The sequence below is a fragment of the Aedes albopictus genome, chromosome 1, assembly GCF_035046485.1.
Source record: "Aedes albopictus strain Foshan chromosome 1, AalbF5, whole genome shotgun sequence".
Lineage (NCBI taxonomy): Eukaryota > Metazoa > Arthropoda > Insecta > Diptera > Culicidae > Aedes > Aedes albopictus.
Window position 1 is genome coordinate 255,356,551 of NC_085136.1, and position 20,123 is coordinate 255,376,673.

The window sequence follows — 20,123 nt, forward strand, 5'->3', positions numbered from 1 at the left end:
ATTCGACGTTACTGCAACCAACTTTCCACCGGACCGTGTATGGCTACAACGAGCCCTTCTCAGCGTGTATTCGTGCTTTTACAGATGTGGAGGAATTCTTCGTTTTTAATGAACCGACAAGAATTTTCGCTAATCGTATAAAATCTGTGTTAAATGTCGTTTAAATGTATGTACGTAATATTAATTAATTTTATTCATTAAGACTAACATGTCAGATGAATTATTTTAAATACAAATACAAATACAAATACAAACTATCTACAAAACGCTTATTAGACCGGTCGTCCTCTATGGGCACGAAACATGGACCCTACGTGCAGAGGACCTACGCGCCCTTGGTGTTTTCGAACGGAAGGTGTTGCGTACCATCTACGGCGGAGTGCAGATGGAAGACGGGACTTGGAGAAGGCGAATGAACCACGAGCTGCATCAGCTGCTGAGAGAACCAACCATCGTCCACACCGCGAAAATCGAGAGGCTACGGTGGACGGGTCACGTCATCAGGATGTCGGATAGCAACCCGACTAAAATAGTTTGCGAGAGTCATCCGACCAGTACAAGAAGACGTGGTGCGCAGCCAGCTAGATGGGTCGATAAGTAGAGGAAGTAGAGGACGATCTGCGGACCCTACGCAGAGTGCGGAACTGGAGACAAACAGCCATGGACCGAGTGGAATGGAGACGGCTACTATGTACAGCAGAGGCCACCCCGGCCTTAGCCTGATCGGTAAGGCAAGTAACTGTAGGGATTTCCGGAGAAATCTCTAGAGCAACTCCTAGAGGAATCTCTAGAAGAATTCCTGGAAGAGTTTCTGGAGGATATCCTAGAGGAATCTCTAGAGACATTTCTGTATGAATCCCTCGAGGAGTTTTTATACGAGTCCTTGCAACAACTCCCAGAAAAATCCCTGGAATAATTCCTGGAGGAATATCCAAAGAAGTTCATGGAGGAATTCCTGGAGGAATCCCTGGAAGAAATTCTGAAGAAATCGCAGATGGAATTCTTGGAAAAATTCTGAAGGATTTCTAAGAAAAGTTCGTGGAGGAACTCCATGAGGAATTCCTGAAGAAATTCCTGCAGGAGTTCCTAAAGAAACCCCAGGAGGAATCCTGGAAGCTATTCCAAGAGGGAATTCCTAAGGGAATCCCAAAACAGTTCCTGGAGGAAGCACTGGATTAATTCCTAAAGGAGTTGCTGAAAGAATTCCAAGAGGATCTCCTGAAGGAATTCTAAAAATGAGTTCCTGGGAGAATCTTTATAGGAATTTTTAAAATAAGCCGTTTTTAAAATTCCCGTGTGAATCTCTGGAGGAATTCTGGTAGTAATCCCTGGATGAATTCCTGAAGAAATCGCAGATGGAATTCTTGGAGAAAGCCTGAAGTAATCCTAAGAAAAGTTCGTGGAGGAACTCCTTGAGGAATGCCTGTAGCAGTTTCTGAAGGAATCCCTGGAGGAATTCCTGAAGAAACCCCAGAAGGAATCCCGGAAGCAATACCAAAGGGAATTCCTAAGGGATCCCTAAACATTTCCTGGAGGAAGTATTGGATTTATTCCTGGAGGAGTTCCAAGAAGAACTCCTAAAGGCATTCTTAAAAAAGTTCCTGGGGGAATCCTTGGAGGAATTCTTAGAATAATCCCTGGAGTTTTTTTTCTGAAAGAAACACAAAAGAAAATCTCGGGTGAATCCTTGGAGGAATTCCTGATGAAATCTCATGGGGAATCCCGGAAGCAATCACATGAGCAATTCCTTAGGAAATCCCATGAAATGTTTAACCCTAAATCCCCCCGTGGCTACGCCAGTGGTGTACACATATCGTCTCCACTTTAGCATCCTATTCAACAGCATATGCGATCGTGTGTTGGCTGGAACAAGATCAGCTGCACTCGTTTGAGTCTCAACTTATCCTTTCTGCTTCTAAGTTGCAGAATATAGATGCAAAGATCTCGTTAGTGACTTAATAAGTCCTCAGAACTATATTCAAGATCTAATCTACAGCTGTCAAGGTTATCACCTAGAATCCTCAAAGAATGTTTGAAAATGTTCTGAAATTCACAAATCCCTTCAGGATCACAGACATCTTCCAACATCCTCGCCAGAATCAATGTCATTAATCATTCAAGGATTTCAAGACTCCATGGATCCATGGACTTGATGGATCATGCTCAATTAGATGGAAAGCATGGCTTCTTATTTGCTGTAATTCAGAACAAAACTAATTGTAATTAAAAAATCCGCAATTACCCATACCTAATTTTAGAATTCCTGAACCACCTGTGTTCTAACGAATAACCCACGCAACAAACAGCCGCTGCGCTGATCGGTCATTAGCTCAAATACGGGTCCAATACGTCGATCGTTACAACTTGGCGCTCGCACACCCCCGATTTGGTCGTCCGTAGAGCACTAGACCGATCGTCGTCGTCGTCTCGTGGAATAGGTACCTAAGCCAAGCCACAAACATGCAATCAAAAGGTCAACTAGGTCTCTTGGGAAAATCGTGCATCTTGTCTTCGCCTCTACGTCGCACCCCAACCAACATGTCACTCGTGTTCCGTTTTGCGTTCCTCTCCTCGTCTCGAGAGACAGATCTCGTCTTCTTTCGCTTCTGTTTCATCGTGGTATGGTGGCGCGGCGCCTGTGGCCTGTGTGTGCAGTAGGTAACTAGAGGGTAGTAGGTGGTGGTTGGTTGGTAGCAGACAGACCTAGGTCAAGCTTTTAGCAGAGCAGAGTGGATTAGTGGTTTAATGGTTATGTTTAGATGTTGCTGATATGATGCGAACGTCACATGATGTGGCAGCAGCGCAACCAGATACAGTTGCGCTTGAAAGATTTTTGACAAATCATAGAGTTTTAGTTGATTATCCTGAATCATTAGCTAATCAAGCAGTTTTTGCTGAACCCCTCATTTGTCAAATAACTTCCGAGCGTTACTGTATGCCAAAAGGAAACAGTCATCGCACATATTGCTTGGACTTACGCCAATTCCGGACACTTTGACGCACACGTGGAACATCTGACACTGGGTCTCTGAATCGGCATAGTACCCGCCGAGGATTTTGTCCCGGCAGGTGAAGCTGGTTTTGGGCATGTTGTCCAAACTGTAGCGCGGTCCGGACAGGAACTGACCATCGTTGCTGATAATTGCTGTCGTTAGGATAAGTGCTGGAAGAAAGAGAGGAGAGAAAGTGATTTGCGATCAGTATCGGCTGATTACTGTAAATGCTTAATGAATGTTAAAATATGAATTGACGAGTTTCGTGGTCTAGTGGCTACCGGTTCCGATTCATATGCGAAAGGTCATGGGTTCAATCTCTGACCCGTCCCTTCTACTTCGAATCTTCCTATCTACTTCTTCACATCTCCAACTCACTTATAGACAAGACATTGTCAATCTCTCATATAATGCCAACAAGTTATGCAACCAAGCGAACTGTGCCGCTTCATATTCAGGGTAATCAATACACAATCTCATAACCTAACGCACACAATGAAAATGTCTGTAAGTTTCCAGAAGCTGCTATTCTATTGCTTCCTTGTGCGAGTGTAGCATTTACGAACGGGCAATCGAGTCAATCACCACTTTTTTTCGTCAAAAAATACGCTATCCTACTATACCTAACTGATGGTTTTAGGACCCTAAAGAACCAAAATTATGCTTAGAATTGCAATATCTCCAATCGTTTAAAGTTATTGAACAAAATAGGGAAGGTTTTGTAAGTATTGGGTAGGTGAGTCGGGAGTACCACAGAGACTCCCCGACTCAATGGCCGCAGGGTCGGCACGTTCACTAAACAATTACTCGCGGGCAGGTATTTTCGCGCAAAATGGAGGAAAACCACAGCGTATTTACACTTTACAACAGTTTATTCTAGCTACCCTCTACACTTTCTTACAAGGCTTTTCCTGACACTTTCCTCTGTTACTTTTTTTTTACAAACTATCTATCTGACCTTAAATATCTGTTGCGTTGCGGGGCCCCTTACTGTTTCTGCTCCACCACCTCGTTTCCAACGGCGAAACGCGTGCGGGTGTGGATTCTCGGCTCACTCTCCACGGTTCCCGGGGGTGGCTTGGGACTTGCGCTGCTCCGTATTCCAGCCGGCTACTCGTCCAGATCCTTACCGATGTCGTAGCGGATCGATCTTCGGCCTTTGCCGGAATGACTTCGGATACTCGAATATCCGGGGTCACGGGGTTCTTAAATCAAAAACGGCGGGGTTCTGGGATGGGGGGAAGGCATTACAATCAGGCCTATTTTGGTGGTTCTAGTAGTTACCTACCGTATGCGTGATAATGTTTGCACCATCGTTAAATTCCAGTTTTACTTGTGAAGACAATGTATTGGTTTTATTTGCAGGCATTTAATCTATAACTCATATCATAGTAGACTGTGAATAAAAAGTGTTGATTTTCTTAGTTTAACACTTGCATAATGACTAAGTGGCAAACTAGCTCGTGATTTGTCCACGCGCAAACGTCGAAAAGTATCCGTGGTAGAGTCAAAGTCAATACATATTAACAATTTTTGAATTTATTTTTTTATTTTGACATTGCCTAATGGTGTAGACATTGACACACAAACAAAAGTTATGATAACTATTGATTCTGGAATTTGGTACGGATCGATAGTTTTTCGGAAATCGAAAAAAACGGAGGTTGCGTTCGGACAAATTCAAGACTTTCTTATATGGCGCTACTCGTAGCTCCTGGATGCCATTGGTAACAATGTAAGTTTTTTTTCGATGGTCGAAGGATCATAAAGGCAACCGTAATTTTCCTTTTCGATATGCCATGCCATTTAGTCGCTGATTTAGCGTTTCTTTGCCATTTTTCTCATTGAGCGCATATAATTCACCCAAATCTTATTTTTGGTGGCAGCGATAGCTTTCTTAATCCATGTTAACCTTGGACGACCAGTGGACACCTTCGGGAATAGTTGCCCTTGCTTTTTTTTCGGTCTAAGATCGTTTTACGGTTCTCCTGAACACTCCTGAAATGTCTTTTTTAACATTTGCGCGTGGACAAGTCCCGACTACCGCTGCTACCCCTTCATGGTGCAAACTTTAAACTTAAGAAATCGGATTTTTTTACCCGCAACCTACTGTGATATGAGTTAGAGCTTACGTGCATGCAATAAAAACTAAGACATTGTGTGTACAGGTGACATGGGTACCATATTTGTACGATGGTGCAAACATTATCACGCATACGGTAAACGTTTTGTAAGTGATGCTCATGGTCTAGCCACGTCAAGCCATGAAGTCGTCGAGCGCTTGGAGGTCCATGATCTCTTACTCCGGTCATTGCTCCTCATCCCATTTCTTAATGGCCCCATTACGCCACCCCTCATGGCCGTCCAAGAATGGTAACCGTCCATCTGGCGGTGGATTTTCATACTTCGGTGGGTGGATGATGGCGATCTTCTCGTAGGGTGCTGGAGCCTGATCCTAACTAACCCTATGGCTGTCGGGAGTTTAGCTGGGAAAAACTTACACTTAACACGAATGAGCTTATGCGAAAGCACTTCCATCCAACTCATCTTTGTGCAGTATACTAGTACGAGGTTCTAGAACTAGCTTCCGAGAATCTTGTACAAGTAGTCGGGTGTCCTAAGACGGAGGATCGCATCGATAATACCCGTCCAACTGGCACTTTTGAACGCGTACCTTAAATCCAGGGTCACTACTGCACAAGCGAATCCTCCTTCTCTTATGGTGGAGAGCTATCTCGAAGGTCGTTGTAACCGACAAGATTAGCATATACGGTCCTCCTCCCCTTCCGGAAGCCGAACTGGTTACTTCTATACCCTGGAACATTGGAACTTTCTGCAAGACTCACTCGTTCAAACATTTCTGAATAGTAAATTTGAACATCTCGGGAACCTCTGCAATAGCTACATTCCATCCAGGTTCAATGTTCAATGACCCTGGAAATTAACGAATGATGACACTGGCCAGTCACATTCTCTCATGCTCATCATGATCACATGCTTGCTGCACACACAGTGCATCAGTAGGCCGGAGGTCTCCTATTCCTAGGGTTCACTTTTGGCGGAGTGGCCTCCCCTTCCCCCACCCGATGCTGTTGTTGTAGTCTATACTGTAGCGAACCGTCAGTGTACGCATTGTCTACCCTCCGGTTTGAACGACTTGTTAGACCAGTACTACGGAATGTAACGTAGTTCATCGATTCTTTTCCGTTCCGGTTAATCTAGCATTACTAATGCGTTTACCAGTATCTGATCTAGCTAACGGTTTCCCCTTTTCTTAATCACAGCCCAGGTATTGAGGCCACCATCATTACAGTCCAGCATCTGCAACAGAGGAAAACGTCACGGAAGCCTTCGTGAGATGTTCACCCCAATTCCTGCACTGAATATTTACCAGTGGTCCATATTGAATCCGTCTGTGACACAAATACCATTTTCGATTTGTATAGAATCTTGGTAAATCTGTTAAAGTGTTGCTCTGGATCTCTCTCTGGATTACTCTCATTTTTCCAAAGTGTGGCCTGATGCCAGAGAAAAATCGAGCGGTATTGCCCGGTTTTCCGCGTTTCAGAGACGTTTCTGGATTCAAATAGAGAGAGTTACTCAACATTTCTCAGAGCTGCTCCGGTTTGCACAGTGCCTTGCCCCTAGCGCAATGAGAGTATATTACAGGTGGGGAAGAAGACACTTCGTGTGCGTGAGAACCGTATCTGGTGCAAAACATGTCACTATTACAAGCAAAGCGAGATCCCATAAGAACGCGTGTCAAATAGTGACGTCACTATTTGTGTTTACATTTTTCTTTGCTTACTAATACATAGCCATCTCTTCTTCTTCCCCACCTGTAATATACTCTCATTGCCCCTAGCGTAGAATCGATATTATGATTATATACGCCCCCAACCAGTAACTGACTTACACTGCAGGTTAAGGTTTAGCTGCACTGTGGTTTACCAGCTGGGTCTCTCTTGAAAGCCGAGCACTTGAGGCCTCCCGTCGGGTACTTGCTCTTTTCCTGAAACAGATCAAATACTCGTGAGTTACCTTCAGCCTAATGGTCTTCACCTCCACATTACCTGCAGAGCTTGCTTCTGAATGGGTCTTTGTAGTCCCAAGTCTTGTGTTCCGGTTTGAAACATTTGAGGCCATCCTACGGCGGCTGCTTAGTTATCAGCGAGCACACCGCACAACCCACCTTGAGCTTTTCAACACGCATGGACGCCTTACCATGCATCACCGGTAGTCAAATTATGGCCACCTGTATTCATAACGGGTCTTCCGCAGCCGAACGTCCGCTGTGGCCATCTGCACTTTGCACTGCAGCCGCAGTGCCATGACAAGTTCTTCCTCGTCCGTGCTCTAGTCCTGGTTTATGATCTTCAGAGTCGCTACCGCAGTGAGACTTCGCACCTCGACACTCTCACCAAGGATGTCTTCCGCCAAACATTTGTAGACGACGCCCTTGCAGGTTTAATAGCGCTTGAACTCGAGGATCATTACGCCGAGTACGTCGAATACTAAGAACGCCGGTTCCAAAAAACACGAGCTTGACTTTGATCCTCATTGCCTTCCAAACTTCGGAGTACTTAGACTCATTGTCTCCCTTCTCGTGCTTGGCGCCTATTCTCTCATCATTTCTTGGCTTGGTGTCCCTGTGCCCTTGTTCCTCTTTCTTTTTCCTCTTATTTTTTCTTTGTTCTATACTAATGTCCAGGGGATGCCCAAGAGGATGTCCTCCCTGACCAACCCTTATATGTGGTTGCTGCGGGTCTACACAAGGTCGCGTTCCCTGCTTCCTTCAAACCAGAACGTCTGGACATGGTCAAATTACTGAAATTACTGTCCATCACTATCGGGGCTAACTATCTCCTGATCTTGCGAGCGCCGCCTGATCCCTTGGCGGCTGTTTCGTACGCTTCTGTGATTGCTTGTCATTAGCAATCGCGTCTGGTGTACTTTTCGGACTTTCCGCGAATGCGATAACCTCAGTCTGGGCAGATTTCGGCACTCAGCTTCACGGGCTCTGCTGCTGCCGCAGTTGCCATGAGTTAGTTCTGGTCCTGCTTGGCCTCCATTATTGACTTACGAAGTCTCACCAAACCCTGCTTGTGGTCCTTGCTGATGTTGGACTTCCAGGATGCAAAGTCTATGATGGAGAGAAAGCTGATGTGCACCCACCTCCATGGGCGAAAATCCATACCTATGTTTGTTAATGGCCCTCTTATATTGTGCTAGGATATTTTGTGGAGAACTAGATCGTTTTGTTCATACCATTTAACAATTACGTCATAAAAAACGTCAATTTTCCGGAATGTATCACCTTCTAAATGTTGTACACCGTTTGTTGCCGCTGGGAGCACTGCCTGTCATTCAAGCTGTCGCCACATAGAATTAGAACAATAGCTGATAGCAAACCTGCATAAATGAAAACCATAAGATGTGCTTAACCACCCATTCGGGATACAATTTGAACAGTATGTGGTATTGTTGAGCCATCTACTGTACGGTCCGTGTATGGTGTTCGTTTATTAGGGAAGATCGCCTGTGACGGATAAAGTTAGAGTCCAAAGAGGGAGAAGCTAGGACAAATTTACTATTCTACTTATAACTAATTGAATTCGATATTCTACCTAAACATACAATTCGAGTAAGTGACATAATCTTTAAATCTAGTGAAGTCTGGGAACTAATTGGAATTGGAATATTTACAGTGTGTATAAGATTGTTTGCTTAGTTGTAGCGTCGAAAGACAGACCCATTGGTTCTGCATTATGATACCTAAAGTGTAAGAAAACATGAATTCACAATTAATTTCTATTAATAAATTGCCTTTTTGCAGTTTAAAGCTGCACGAAAACGTAAACGTATGCGTATTCAATGTGCTGCTCACAACTCGGTGTTTCGGTGCCTGTCTTGGTCTGATCCGCGCCAACACCGTTGTTGAAGGGAAGCAGCCATAGGAAAAAAACCGTTTTTCGAAATAACCGAAGATCGTATCATGCGGGAGAGCTAAACTTTTAATTGGCTTCTTCAATAAGAAGCAATCAGTGAAGTACTAGATTGAAAGTAGTGAGCTGGATTTTTGTATGGTGAGATGATCAATTCTCCGTTTCTGTAATGAAATGGTGCAAACAGCTTAAGTTATATGATTTCTTGCCTAATTTGATGCTGTTTGAGCAAAAGTTTGGGTAACTGTGTTGTTGAAGTTGCAGGAAAAAATAATACAACAACACAGTTATTCAACCTTTTGCTCAAATAGCATCAAATTAGCCAATAAATCATATAACCCACGCTGTTTGCACCATTTCATTGCAGAAATGGAGAATTGATCATCTCACCATACAAAAATCCAGCTCACTACTTTCAATCTAGTACTTCACTGATTGCTTCCTATTTGCACAGCTTTGGCACGCGAACTGTGAACAGCAGCTCCTTGCCATCCACTTATGATTCTCGTTTTTACTTTTAACCTATTGGGTCAACAAACATAGCAATAAGCATGCATAATTATAGTGTTTGTGGTGCTGGATGGTGCATCTTCTTCTGTCGGAGCAACACTAGTAAAAGGTCATACTTCTAAATGGGGTTTGGATCTTCCATTACGTATCGTTTAGTGAGTATCATGAGGTGTTTATGTTATTGGTGCTGCTAGGGTAAATAATAAAACTAGATTTTTACTGTGGCGGTGTCATTTAGTGTTGGCATTTGATATTATTTTCAAAAAATTTTAGTGGAACCTCGATTGTACCTCCTCGTTTCGATTTACTTCAATTCAATAGACATTTTACTCCGATTTAAACAAAAAATCCTTTGTTTTCTTTTTTGATTCTTGACTGCATTTTAAATTTTCAATTTTCTATGTTCAACGATTGTTGCGCCAGATTCAATCGGAGTTCTTCCAGCAAAATCAATCCACCGTACTTGCAGTGTGATCAGGTTAAAGCTACAAAAATAGGTTATGTTTTAGTATAGGTTTGTTTACAAATTCAGTCGTACCTACAATTCAGTCTCCGTACTAGTAATTTATCTTCACACAACAGAACTCAAACTTTTAATCCTTATTTAGTCTAGTCCTTACCCGGATAAAAACCAACCATAGGGTGTATGGTGAAAACCATTCCTGCACCATACAGTGTACCAGCTACAATAAAGTGTATTGTAATGGAATGCCTAGGTAACAGAACTAGCTGAAAAGCAATTTTTTAAGCTAAAGATAGCTTAAGAATGATTTGTTCCACCATTATACAGCAAAAATGTTTGTTGGGGGTTCGGCAAAAGCTTTGCAAATGTTAGCTACTATACATTTACATCTGATTTTTTATGTAACAATATATTATATTGTGACATTTGCACCCATTTAGACTCGGCCGAAATTCATTATCATCACAGTCGAAATTCGCACACGACTTTGCAGCGGCTGGCATACACAAGTTCCATTGAGTTCATCACAGGGGCTTCGGATGCACAACAGGTAAACAAAATCAGTTTGATTAAGGAGAAACTTCAAAGAATACCAATATGGCTGCCACAATGGCCGACTTAAACCCCTACTCACGTTTTCAAGAGCACCAATCTTAAAAAATCGTAAACAAATGCGCTCAATTTGGAAAAGCTGCCTCTTTTTGCAAGTGAGCAAAACCAGGAAAATCAAGTGCGGATTGATTCGATGCTTCGTTCGTCAGATTTGTGCCTCTAAAGTTTGTATACAAAATTGCAATGTGATTTCTTGATGTTTCACCTTAATGTGAAATGTCGCTGAGAAATGATGATTCAGTGGATTCTCAAATTATCACAGTAGTCTAAACATCAACAGTACTGTTTTTCGTACGATTAAACCATTCGCTTTTCCGAAATTGTATTTTCCGTGCATTTTTAATTATTTATTCAGTATTAGATTTTTCCCGTGCTTTGTTTTGTTGATGTTCTTGACTTTTTTGTTGCAAAGGAAAGGAAAGAGAAATAAGTGAATCAGTTGAAAAATCAATTTAAAGTCAATAAAATGTTTAAAATATCCAGGAAACAGAGATAGCTGAATAACAGTTTCTTAACCCATATCCGCCCAGCGTCCTCACTGAACGGCGGCTTGCGGTGAAATTTACTATTCTGCGGGTCAATTTAAATACACAACGTCACTAAATTTGTGCAGACTGAGTTTCGTTTTAATTCAAAAGAATTATGTTTTCAATTTTACCATGGACTCGATTTTCAATTAAAAAAAGTTTCTGTTGGTAACCGGATTCGAACCAAGAATCTTGACATCACCAGGCTCGCACGCTACCACTCGGCTATCCAACCGGTTGATGTGAGAAGAAACAAAACGCGCACAAGAAGCGTTGGTGGGTCGATGATCATGTTTTGCCATGGTAAATTTAAAAACATTTTTATGCTTGTCATTACTGCAAGCCGCCTTTTAGTGTATTTATAGGACAGATGCCCCGAACGCCCAGCGTCCTATAAAAAGGACAGTCCTTTTGATGTGAATATCTCCAGAATTACGCAAAATTTTAGAATACTTTCTTCAGGGAAGATGTTCTCCACACCCATACCTTGCTTATAGTAGACAAAATAGTTTGTGACTGGTTCACTAGGTGGCGTAAACGATGCTGCAAAGATTACATATTGTCACGATCTATGAGCTTCATTTCCAATGCGAAAACAATATTTCCCTGGAATCTTGACAATGGGTAATAATTTATAGTTCATTTCTTCGGCAGAGTTGTTAATCAAAAGTTTATGTATGTATGATTGTATGTTTATATGTTTGTATGTTCATATGTTTGTGTGTTTGTCTATTTGCATGTTTATATGTATGTACGTATGTATATATGTATGCCGGAACATAGGAACATAACTCTGGAATGCGTCAAGAAATTTAAATCAAATTTGGCATACACATTCCTTAGGATGTGGAGGTGGTAGAGGGGGTATTGGAATTCAAGATGACGGCTCAAGTTCCGAGATGGCGGTCAAAACTCCAGAATATATGCCTTTTACGGGAATGCTGCTTCGGTTACTATGCAAAATGGGTATCTATCGATCGGGCTTCATAAGAAGAACTCAGAAATAAATATCCGACGCCATTTTGAAATCCAACATGGCGGACCATATCCAAGATGATAGTTTGAGATATAATACCATGCAATATGGGTATCTATCGATCGGGCTTCATGAGTAGAAGTCAAAAATCGATATTTGACTCTATCTGGAAATCCAAGATGGCAGGCCATATCCAAGATTGCGGCCACAGTATGGTAGTTTGAGCTATGAGACCATGCAATATAGGTATCTATCGATCGGGCTTTATGAGAAAAGGGTAGAGAGTCACGGTAAATGGTACGGTAGCGGGTAAGGTAAACGGTGGAGCAGACGGTCGGGAAGAGGGTTTGGGAGAAGGATAGAGTAGAGGGAGTGAAGTAGAAGGTTAGGGTAGAGGATAGGGTAGACGGGGAGGGTAGAGAGTGGGGTTGAGGGTAGGGAAAAGGTTAGAGTAGAGAGTAGGGTAGACGGTAAGATTACGTATCGTAGGGTACGGCAATGGTTATGGTAGAGGATAGGGTAGAGAGTAGGACAGATGGTAGGGTTGAAGGTTATGATAGAGCACAGGATAGAGGGTTATAATAGAGGGCAAAGAAGACAGTAAGGTAGAGGCTAGAGAATAGGGTAAAGAATTGAGATGAGATTAGATGAGCTGAGGTTTTTTCAAGACACCTTCAGGAATTTTTTCCAGGATTTCTTCAGCATTTCGAGAATCTTCCTAGGTTTATTCCCGGGATTCCTTCAGATATTCCTTCCGAGATTGCTGTACGGATTGCTCCGGAGTTTTCTTCAGGGATTTTGCAGGGGAGGCTTTCCACGGACCAGCACGAATCCATTTTAATCGATGTTTTTAATTTACTTGATATTTTTGTATACTATTCCTTTTCATGTGAGAAACCATTTTTTTCATATCAAAAGTTCATATTTTGTCTCGACTAACTTTCAAATAGGGCCTATGAAAAAATGGAACACAAGCAAATAAAAAATTATAACACGGAAACGGCTTGTTTGATCGGAAAGGTGTCTTCAGCAAAGTTGTAGAATAATATATGGCGGCTCTCAGAAAAATACAAATTGAAAAATTTATTTAGTTTTTCTTCTGAAAAAACTGAATTTTGTTACTAAAAATTAAATATCTCAAAAAGTTATTTTTTTTCCTTCGTGTTTATTTGTGAGAATAAAGTTCATTCTGTTAGCTATCATCTGTAAATTTTTTATAGTGGTAAAAAAATGTACAAAAAAGTTACGGCACTTTGAACATTTTTGGTTGCGTGTTTTTTAGAGTGCATGACGAATATCCCGCAAACTAGATTTTGGGGTTGGCAGCACCCTCTCAGATTTCAATGGAATTGTGTAGGTATGCAGACTATGTACTTTAAAGCAACGTTGCATACTTTGTTGTTTTTTTTTTAAATTTATCTACACTAATATTTGAAAAGGGCTTAAGTTTTTGACTATTTTATTTATACCAATATAACTTAAAAATAACATGACTTGCAAAAAAGTGTGGTATGTGTGACTTTAAGGAATTTGTGTAAACTTTCAAGTAAAAATTGAAATATTGAAAAAACGATCACGCTAAAAAAAGTTAAAAAATAAATTGAAGTCAATTTGGAATACATGCCCATTTGCGAAATTAAATTAATCCTATTTCGGAGAACCAAACCCCACACCAACCAATAAGAATAGATTTCAAAATGGATCAAAGTAATTAAATTGCTATTATCTAAATCCAACCCAACACAAAATGTTTTTTTTTGTGAGTCAAACCAATTTTTGGGTATTTTTATACGTGGATTTTCACATATTGACATTGAACATAGCTTTACATGTTTCAATTATAAATCTATCCAATACAAAGAATATAATTTAGGATTCTCTTTTGAACCAGAACACCAGATTTGTTACACAGAAATTCAGAACATCAACCAGAAGTCGAATTTCAACTTAAAAGTTTTCTTATTCATAAGAGAATAAAATAAATACTTTGCATTAGATAGACTTGTGATTTATGGAGCTATGTTTAATTTAATATCTGTAAAAAACGCCCTGGATAAAATCTTTTGTTTTCTACCGAAGAGAAACACACAAAATGATGACATGAAGTATTTGTTGTTAGGAACCGTCCATTAAAGACGTAGCATTTTAGAGGAAGTTTATGATATTGCTAGGAGCCTTCTATTAGGTATAGGAGAATATACTTTAAGAGGGGAGGAGCTGTCAAAAATGTTCTACTAATGCTACCGTGATTTCGAATGCAGCGATATGGTCAAACTCAAACATTACAGAATCCTTGAAAAAGGTCCAATAAAGACCGAAACGTCGGGTTAAGAAAACATATAGTTCTTTTTGTTTGACCAAATTAGACTGAATTGCCAATTAAACATATCATCCAACGTACAGTCGATCACCCAAAGAAAGTCAAACTCAAAGCAATAAACAAGTATGACCACGATTCTCATCAGTCAACGAGATTGAAACTGTTACTACAAATCATTTTATTGCAATAGGTAAATATCATTTGAAATAAAAAATCAATAATTTTGCTTTCGGGATGAAATTGATCAGTAAATGAAATACCTTTGCATGTGCCAAAAATATGTTTTCGACCTGAATTAACAACCCCAGAATGCGAAATGCTGCGCAAAAGTTTAACGAGTTTTCTCAATTTTGAACTATTCAAGTTTTAAATTTAATAAATTTCATGAAAACGCCTTAAAGTATGCACTTTTCATACTGAAAAAGTGATTACTTCCGAAAAGTGCAATTTTATGTATAAATTTGAATATTTATAAAATTTTTGATTATGAAATCGTATTTGGCAAACACTTGGCAGCTAAAAGCATGCATTCGAATATTCATTACATGTGCGATACAGCCACGGTAACAAAAGTTTGAAAGGGTGTTTGAGGTTCGCCAAACACGCAATTACGGAAAATATTTTTTTTTTTTAAAAAGACACAGACACGTTTTGAATGCTTCCAGTGAGCTATTTGCTCTTTGAAGGAAGCACGACACTAGACAACGGACTAGCATGCAACGCCCAGTGGCACAGCCGAAAACTTTTCCTGACAGCTGCGGCGGGAATCGAACCCGCGCTCCTTAGCACGATGCGACTAAAGGCTTGGTGACCTTAGCCGCACGACCACGAAGCCACACGTGAATTTAATACAGAAATATGTGACTAATTGACTGTAAAACATGTAACTCATCATTCAATAATCCTTTAGCCGGATGATGGTCATTTTCTACAAATTGTTTTAAGTTTAAAGCAATATTTTTAACAAATGAACATGACCCTCACGTCGATCAATTTCACCCCACTGATCAGTTTCACCCGAAATCACGGTACCTCAGAAATGCTTTTCTTCAAAAATGCGCATCTTGCGATATATGGCAAAATTTTCAATAATTACAAAAATGTCATGTTTTGCAAATTGAAATAATTTTTCTTATTTGCATTTTTTTTACTTTTAAAGCGTATTGACATATTTCAATGTTATGAAAGTTCACATGATTATCTAAAAGTCACCCATACATAACTTTTTTGTAGCTAATGTCATTTTTAAGTTATATTGAGTAAAAAACGGTCAAATACTTTAGACCTTTTCAAATATTAGTCTAGGTAAATAAAAAAAAACAACGTATGCAATCTTGCTTTAAAATACATAGTCTTTAAAGCTAAGAAATTCCATCGGATTCTGAGACAGTTTTGCCAAACCCCTACGGCGAGTTTGCGTGAATTCGTCATACACTCTAAAAAACACACAACCGAAAATGTTCAAAGTGCCATAACTTTTTTGTACATTTTTTTACCATTATGAAATTTCTACAGATGGTAGCTAACAGAATGAACTTTATTCTCACAAAATATCACGAAGGTAAAAAAATAACTTTTTGAGATATTCAATTTTTAGTAACAAAATTCAGTTTTTTTAGAAGAAAAACTAAATAAATTTTTCAATGTATATTTTTCTGAGAGCCACCATTTATTAATCTACAACTTTGCCGAAGACAGTTTTCCGATCAAACAAGCAGTTTCAGAGATATGATTTTTCATTTGCATGTTTTCCATTTTTTCATAGGCCCTATTTGAAAGTTAGTCGAGACTCAATAAAAAGTTTTAATATAAAAAAATAGTTATTTATATTGATTAGAACAGCTGTGCAAAATTTTATGCAAATCAAAAATGCAAAATTAAAAAAAATGGATTTTTTTCGTGCTGCTTCGTGGAAAGCCTCAGGGGTGCTTTGGAAAATCCTGATTGGATTCTTTTAGTTAGGGTTTAATACACAACAGAAGGACTTTAAATTTTTGTTAAAGTTTTCAAAACTGTGTTTTAATGGAGGCATGTCTTATGATTTATTTTTTCAAAAATGGGGGACACTTGATCCCCCTTTGATCTCATGGTTTATTTAAAGGGAAAATAATTCCAGAATTTTCCTATTCATTTTCTTTTCGAGTTTTCTTGTATTTTCGATGGATATGGAGTGTTTGAAATGGTAAGATTTCTTTAATTTTTAAGGATATGCCGTATTTTCAAAATGGGGAGACTTGATCCCCTTTTTCTTGGTTTGTACTAAAGTCATAATTATCTGACACATTTTATCGTTGAATAGACTAGAATTCCAAGTAAATAAAGGCTTCCGAAAAGAATTTTATTTTTCACATGTATAATGTGTGTGTAATCCTCGAGGGATCAAGTCTCCCCATGTCACTATTGTGTATGCTAAGCTGAATTTATTAAAATATGTTAACAACAGCCTTATTTGGATATATAAGTTTGAAAGTATTTTATTTAAACTATGTGCTGTGAAATTTGGCACGATTTGGTTCAATTTTCACAAAGCTATTGAGATTTTTCGGAATCGCCTAAAAGATTTCTGAAGGACTGAAAACAAACCATCAGCCGTTAAAAAATAATGCAATGTATAATCGAAACCACTTGTAGCCAAAACATAGTCGTTTGTCCAGGAATAGTTTTGGAAAAAAATATGCTAGAAGAAAAATGTTTTTGATTCCGAGCAAATATGGGGGGAACAAGTCTCCCCAGGGATCAAGTCTCCTCAGCCTCCCCTAAAGTCTATTTGAGAGCTTTATTAGCATCCATAAATGACGTTGCATTTTTTTGGCCGATTTTTGATACCCCCTTCCCCCCTCGTAGAATACTCTTCCATACCTAGTTCGTATAGCCAAATCAGACTCCCCCTCCCCCCAAAAATCTACGTCATTAATGGATGGTTACTTCATTCCAAAATACTTATCAAATATATTGATACATTGTTACAACATTTGCTATACGTTTCAACATTTACATTTACAGGGGTACATCAAGGAAACGTACGCTCGTATCCGCAGTCTGCGACCATCTGTGGAAGCTGATGCTGACCAAACTGGCACGAGTGACAGCTGTCAGTACGACGATTTCATTACTCTATTTGGTGGAAGTTTGGACGAATCCTCCAGCTCTAACGAATCAAAATTTGCAGAGCCTCGCCAAAATTTCAAACACCGACATTTACTGGCTCAAACGAGAAAAAACTCTTCCGGAGATGCACGAAGAGGCACGAAGTAGCGGTGGTGGTATTGGCCGCACCGTCCAACCAAGTGTCGGTAGAACGAGGATTCTCTGCTCTGGCGTTGGTATTGTCTCCACAGAGTACCAGACTACGACCGGACACGCTGGAGAATATTTTATTAATGCATGCAGGTGATTCCTAATTACGTTTGGAAAGATGTTTGGACAGTGTTCTAAATATCTACGTTTGACAGCGTTTGACGTGCACTTCATCATTTTTAATTGTTCAATGAAAGTGCATTACCAGAACCCATCATCCGTTTTTATATGAATTTAAATTATATTGGAACAAATATGCTGTCGAATAAAAATGTATTTCTCGAAAGAAATAGATCAATAAACATTGTCAACACAATCATTCAATGTATAACTACAACGCGATCGTTTATATTATCAAATGCTTATCTTAATCAGTTGATTCTTAAAGTACATATGACCACCGTTAACATTTTGATTAAATTCGCACTGAAAACTTATTTACAACTATACAATTTATTGCATTAGCATAATGAAGCTATCACCAAAAGCAACTTCTTCTCAATATTTGGTTATTTTTCAACATTTCAAAAGACCTAATTGATTTTGGATTATTTAAGCCTCCCACGCAATCTACAACCATGTACTACTAAAAAAATCTGCATTAACATGTCAAAAAAAATCCCTGATGGAACTCCTGGAGAATTCCAGGATTCATTCAGAGATTCCTCCAGCAGTTCCATCAGGGAACCCTCCAGCAGCTTCATCAGGGAGTCCTCCAGGAGTTCCATCAGAGATTTCTCCAGCAGTTCCATCAATCCATCAAATACCTGATCGACTCCTGAAGGAATCCCTGATGGAACTCCTGTAGGAATCTCTGATGGAACTGCTGGAGGAATCCCTGCAGGAACTCTTGGAGAAATCCCTGAAGGAACTTCTGGAGGACACCCTGATGGAACTGCTGGAAGAATCCCTGATGGAACATGTGTTCCTAGAAATGTTGTTTGCATTGTTGAATGCGTTGCGGCAGCTTGGCGACACTTTCAGCACGTATCGAGGCATGGATTCTTACCTGAATCAGGTATCTCAACTGGCATACTCGTTGGCCTGTTGTTACATAATTCATGTTTCATTCCAAATAGCACAGTAACAACAATGTGTGGATTGGATACCTTCTATTTACCACACGAAACTAAATTGGTTTGAGTATCAATTTCTTGATACTTGCAGTGAATGTTATTTTGATTCACGTAGAATCGAAACTCGATTTTGACAATGATGAATTAAGAAATGAACAAGTTGGCCTGAATGAACAAAAATATGAAATAACATTGAGGATCAACATTCAGCCTTTCAAATATAAAGTTGTCTTGTCGTATCTCAAAATCATTCTAGAGGGGTGTGTTCACCCATGAGTTGTTTGCGAATTCATGCAATTTAACATTCAACGATGTGATTTTTTTCGTCACTGGTCCTAGGCACTAGCCCCCTCTTTCATTCCACTCTTTCTCTTGTTTATCTCGTCGCCTTTCTCCGGGAATTCCAGCTGAAGCAATCGCAATAGAATCTAGAGGAATTCCTTAAAAGACATTCTTGAGAAATCATAGTTAGAATTTCTAGAGAAATCCAAGGAGATGTCTACAGAAATCTTTAGTGAAATTCCATCAGGAATACCTGGAAGAATCCTGAAAGAAGTTACTTAGATATATACCAGGAAGAATGCCTTAAGAACTTCCTGTAAAAATCGATTCCTCTACCTCTTTTGGAGAAATCCATGGCGAAGTCTCCGAAGAAGCGCAGGAGATTTTCTGGAGGAATCCCAGGAGGATTGCCCAGCAAGAATGTCAGGGGAAATCCCAATAGGAATCACTAAAAGATTTTATGGAGGTATATCAGTGCTGCAGGAGTCCTAGGAGGAACTGGAAAATACGCAGGAGGAATGGCTGAGGAAACCTAGCTGGAATTCCTAGAGACAGGCCAAAACGAGTTCTTTGGGGAATACTATGGAGAATTTCTCTGAAGGTATTCCAGGAAGAAAAACAACGTTGAAACTTCTGGAAGACTCCCAGGAAAATTTTCTTGAATAATTCCACCGAGCATTCCTTGAGAAATCCCAATACAAATCTCTAGAGAAATTCTCAGGAGAATTGCAGGAGGTATCATAGTAAGAATTTCTAGAGAAATCCTAGGAGGAATTGCACAAATTTCTAGTGAAACCCCATCAGGACTATCTGGAGGAATGTTAAGAGAAGTTTATGTAGGAAATATCTAGATCAGGGGTTTTCAGACATTTCGGCTCGCGGTGCACTTTTTGGAAATAAATCTCTCCACGGTGCACAAGTTCATTATTGATTAAAAAAAACAATTATAAATTCGTCAAAAAGCTGTCGTATTTTTCACAGCAATTCCAAGGTACATACACTCGTCATTATTTTTTTCCACCAATTATGGCACTGTCTTATGTTTTGTCATCACTTATCGGAGCATAGTGAAGTGACATAGTTATTCGTTTTGAAATATTTCTCAGAATGTTTCTGAAAACT

The 20,123-nt window shown here is 39.8% G+C and overlaps 1 protein-coding gene across 3 annotated transcripts in view; it reads right to left on the minus strand.

Annotated features, from left to right (window-relative positions):
* LOC109408292 (mucin-2) overlaps positions 1 to 20,123 on the minus strand; it is a 164,809-nt gene that overhangs the window by 13,473 nt on the left and 131,213 nt on the right. For all 3 annotated transcript variants that reach the window (XM_029860120.2, XM_029860119.2, XM_029860121.2), the window contains exon 3: positions 2,979 to 3,163. In XM_029860120.2, coding sequence (XP_029715980.1) covers positions 2,979 to 3,163 — 185 coding nt within the window. The remainder of the gene's footprint in view (positions 1 to 2,978; positions 3,164 to 20,123) is intronic.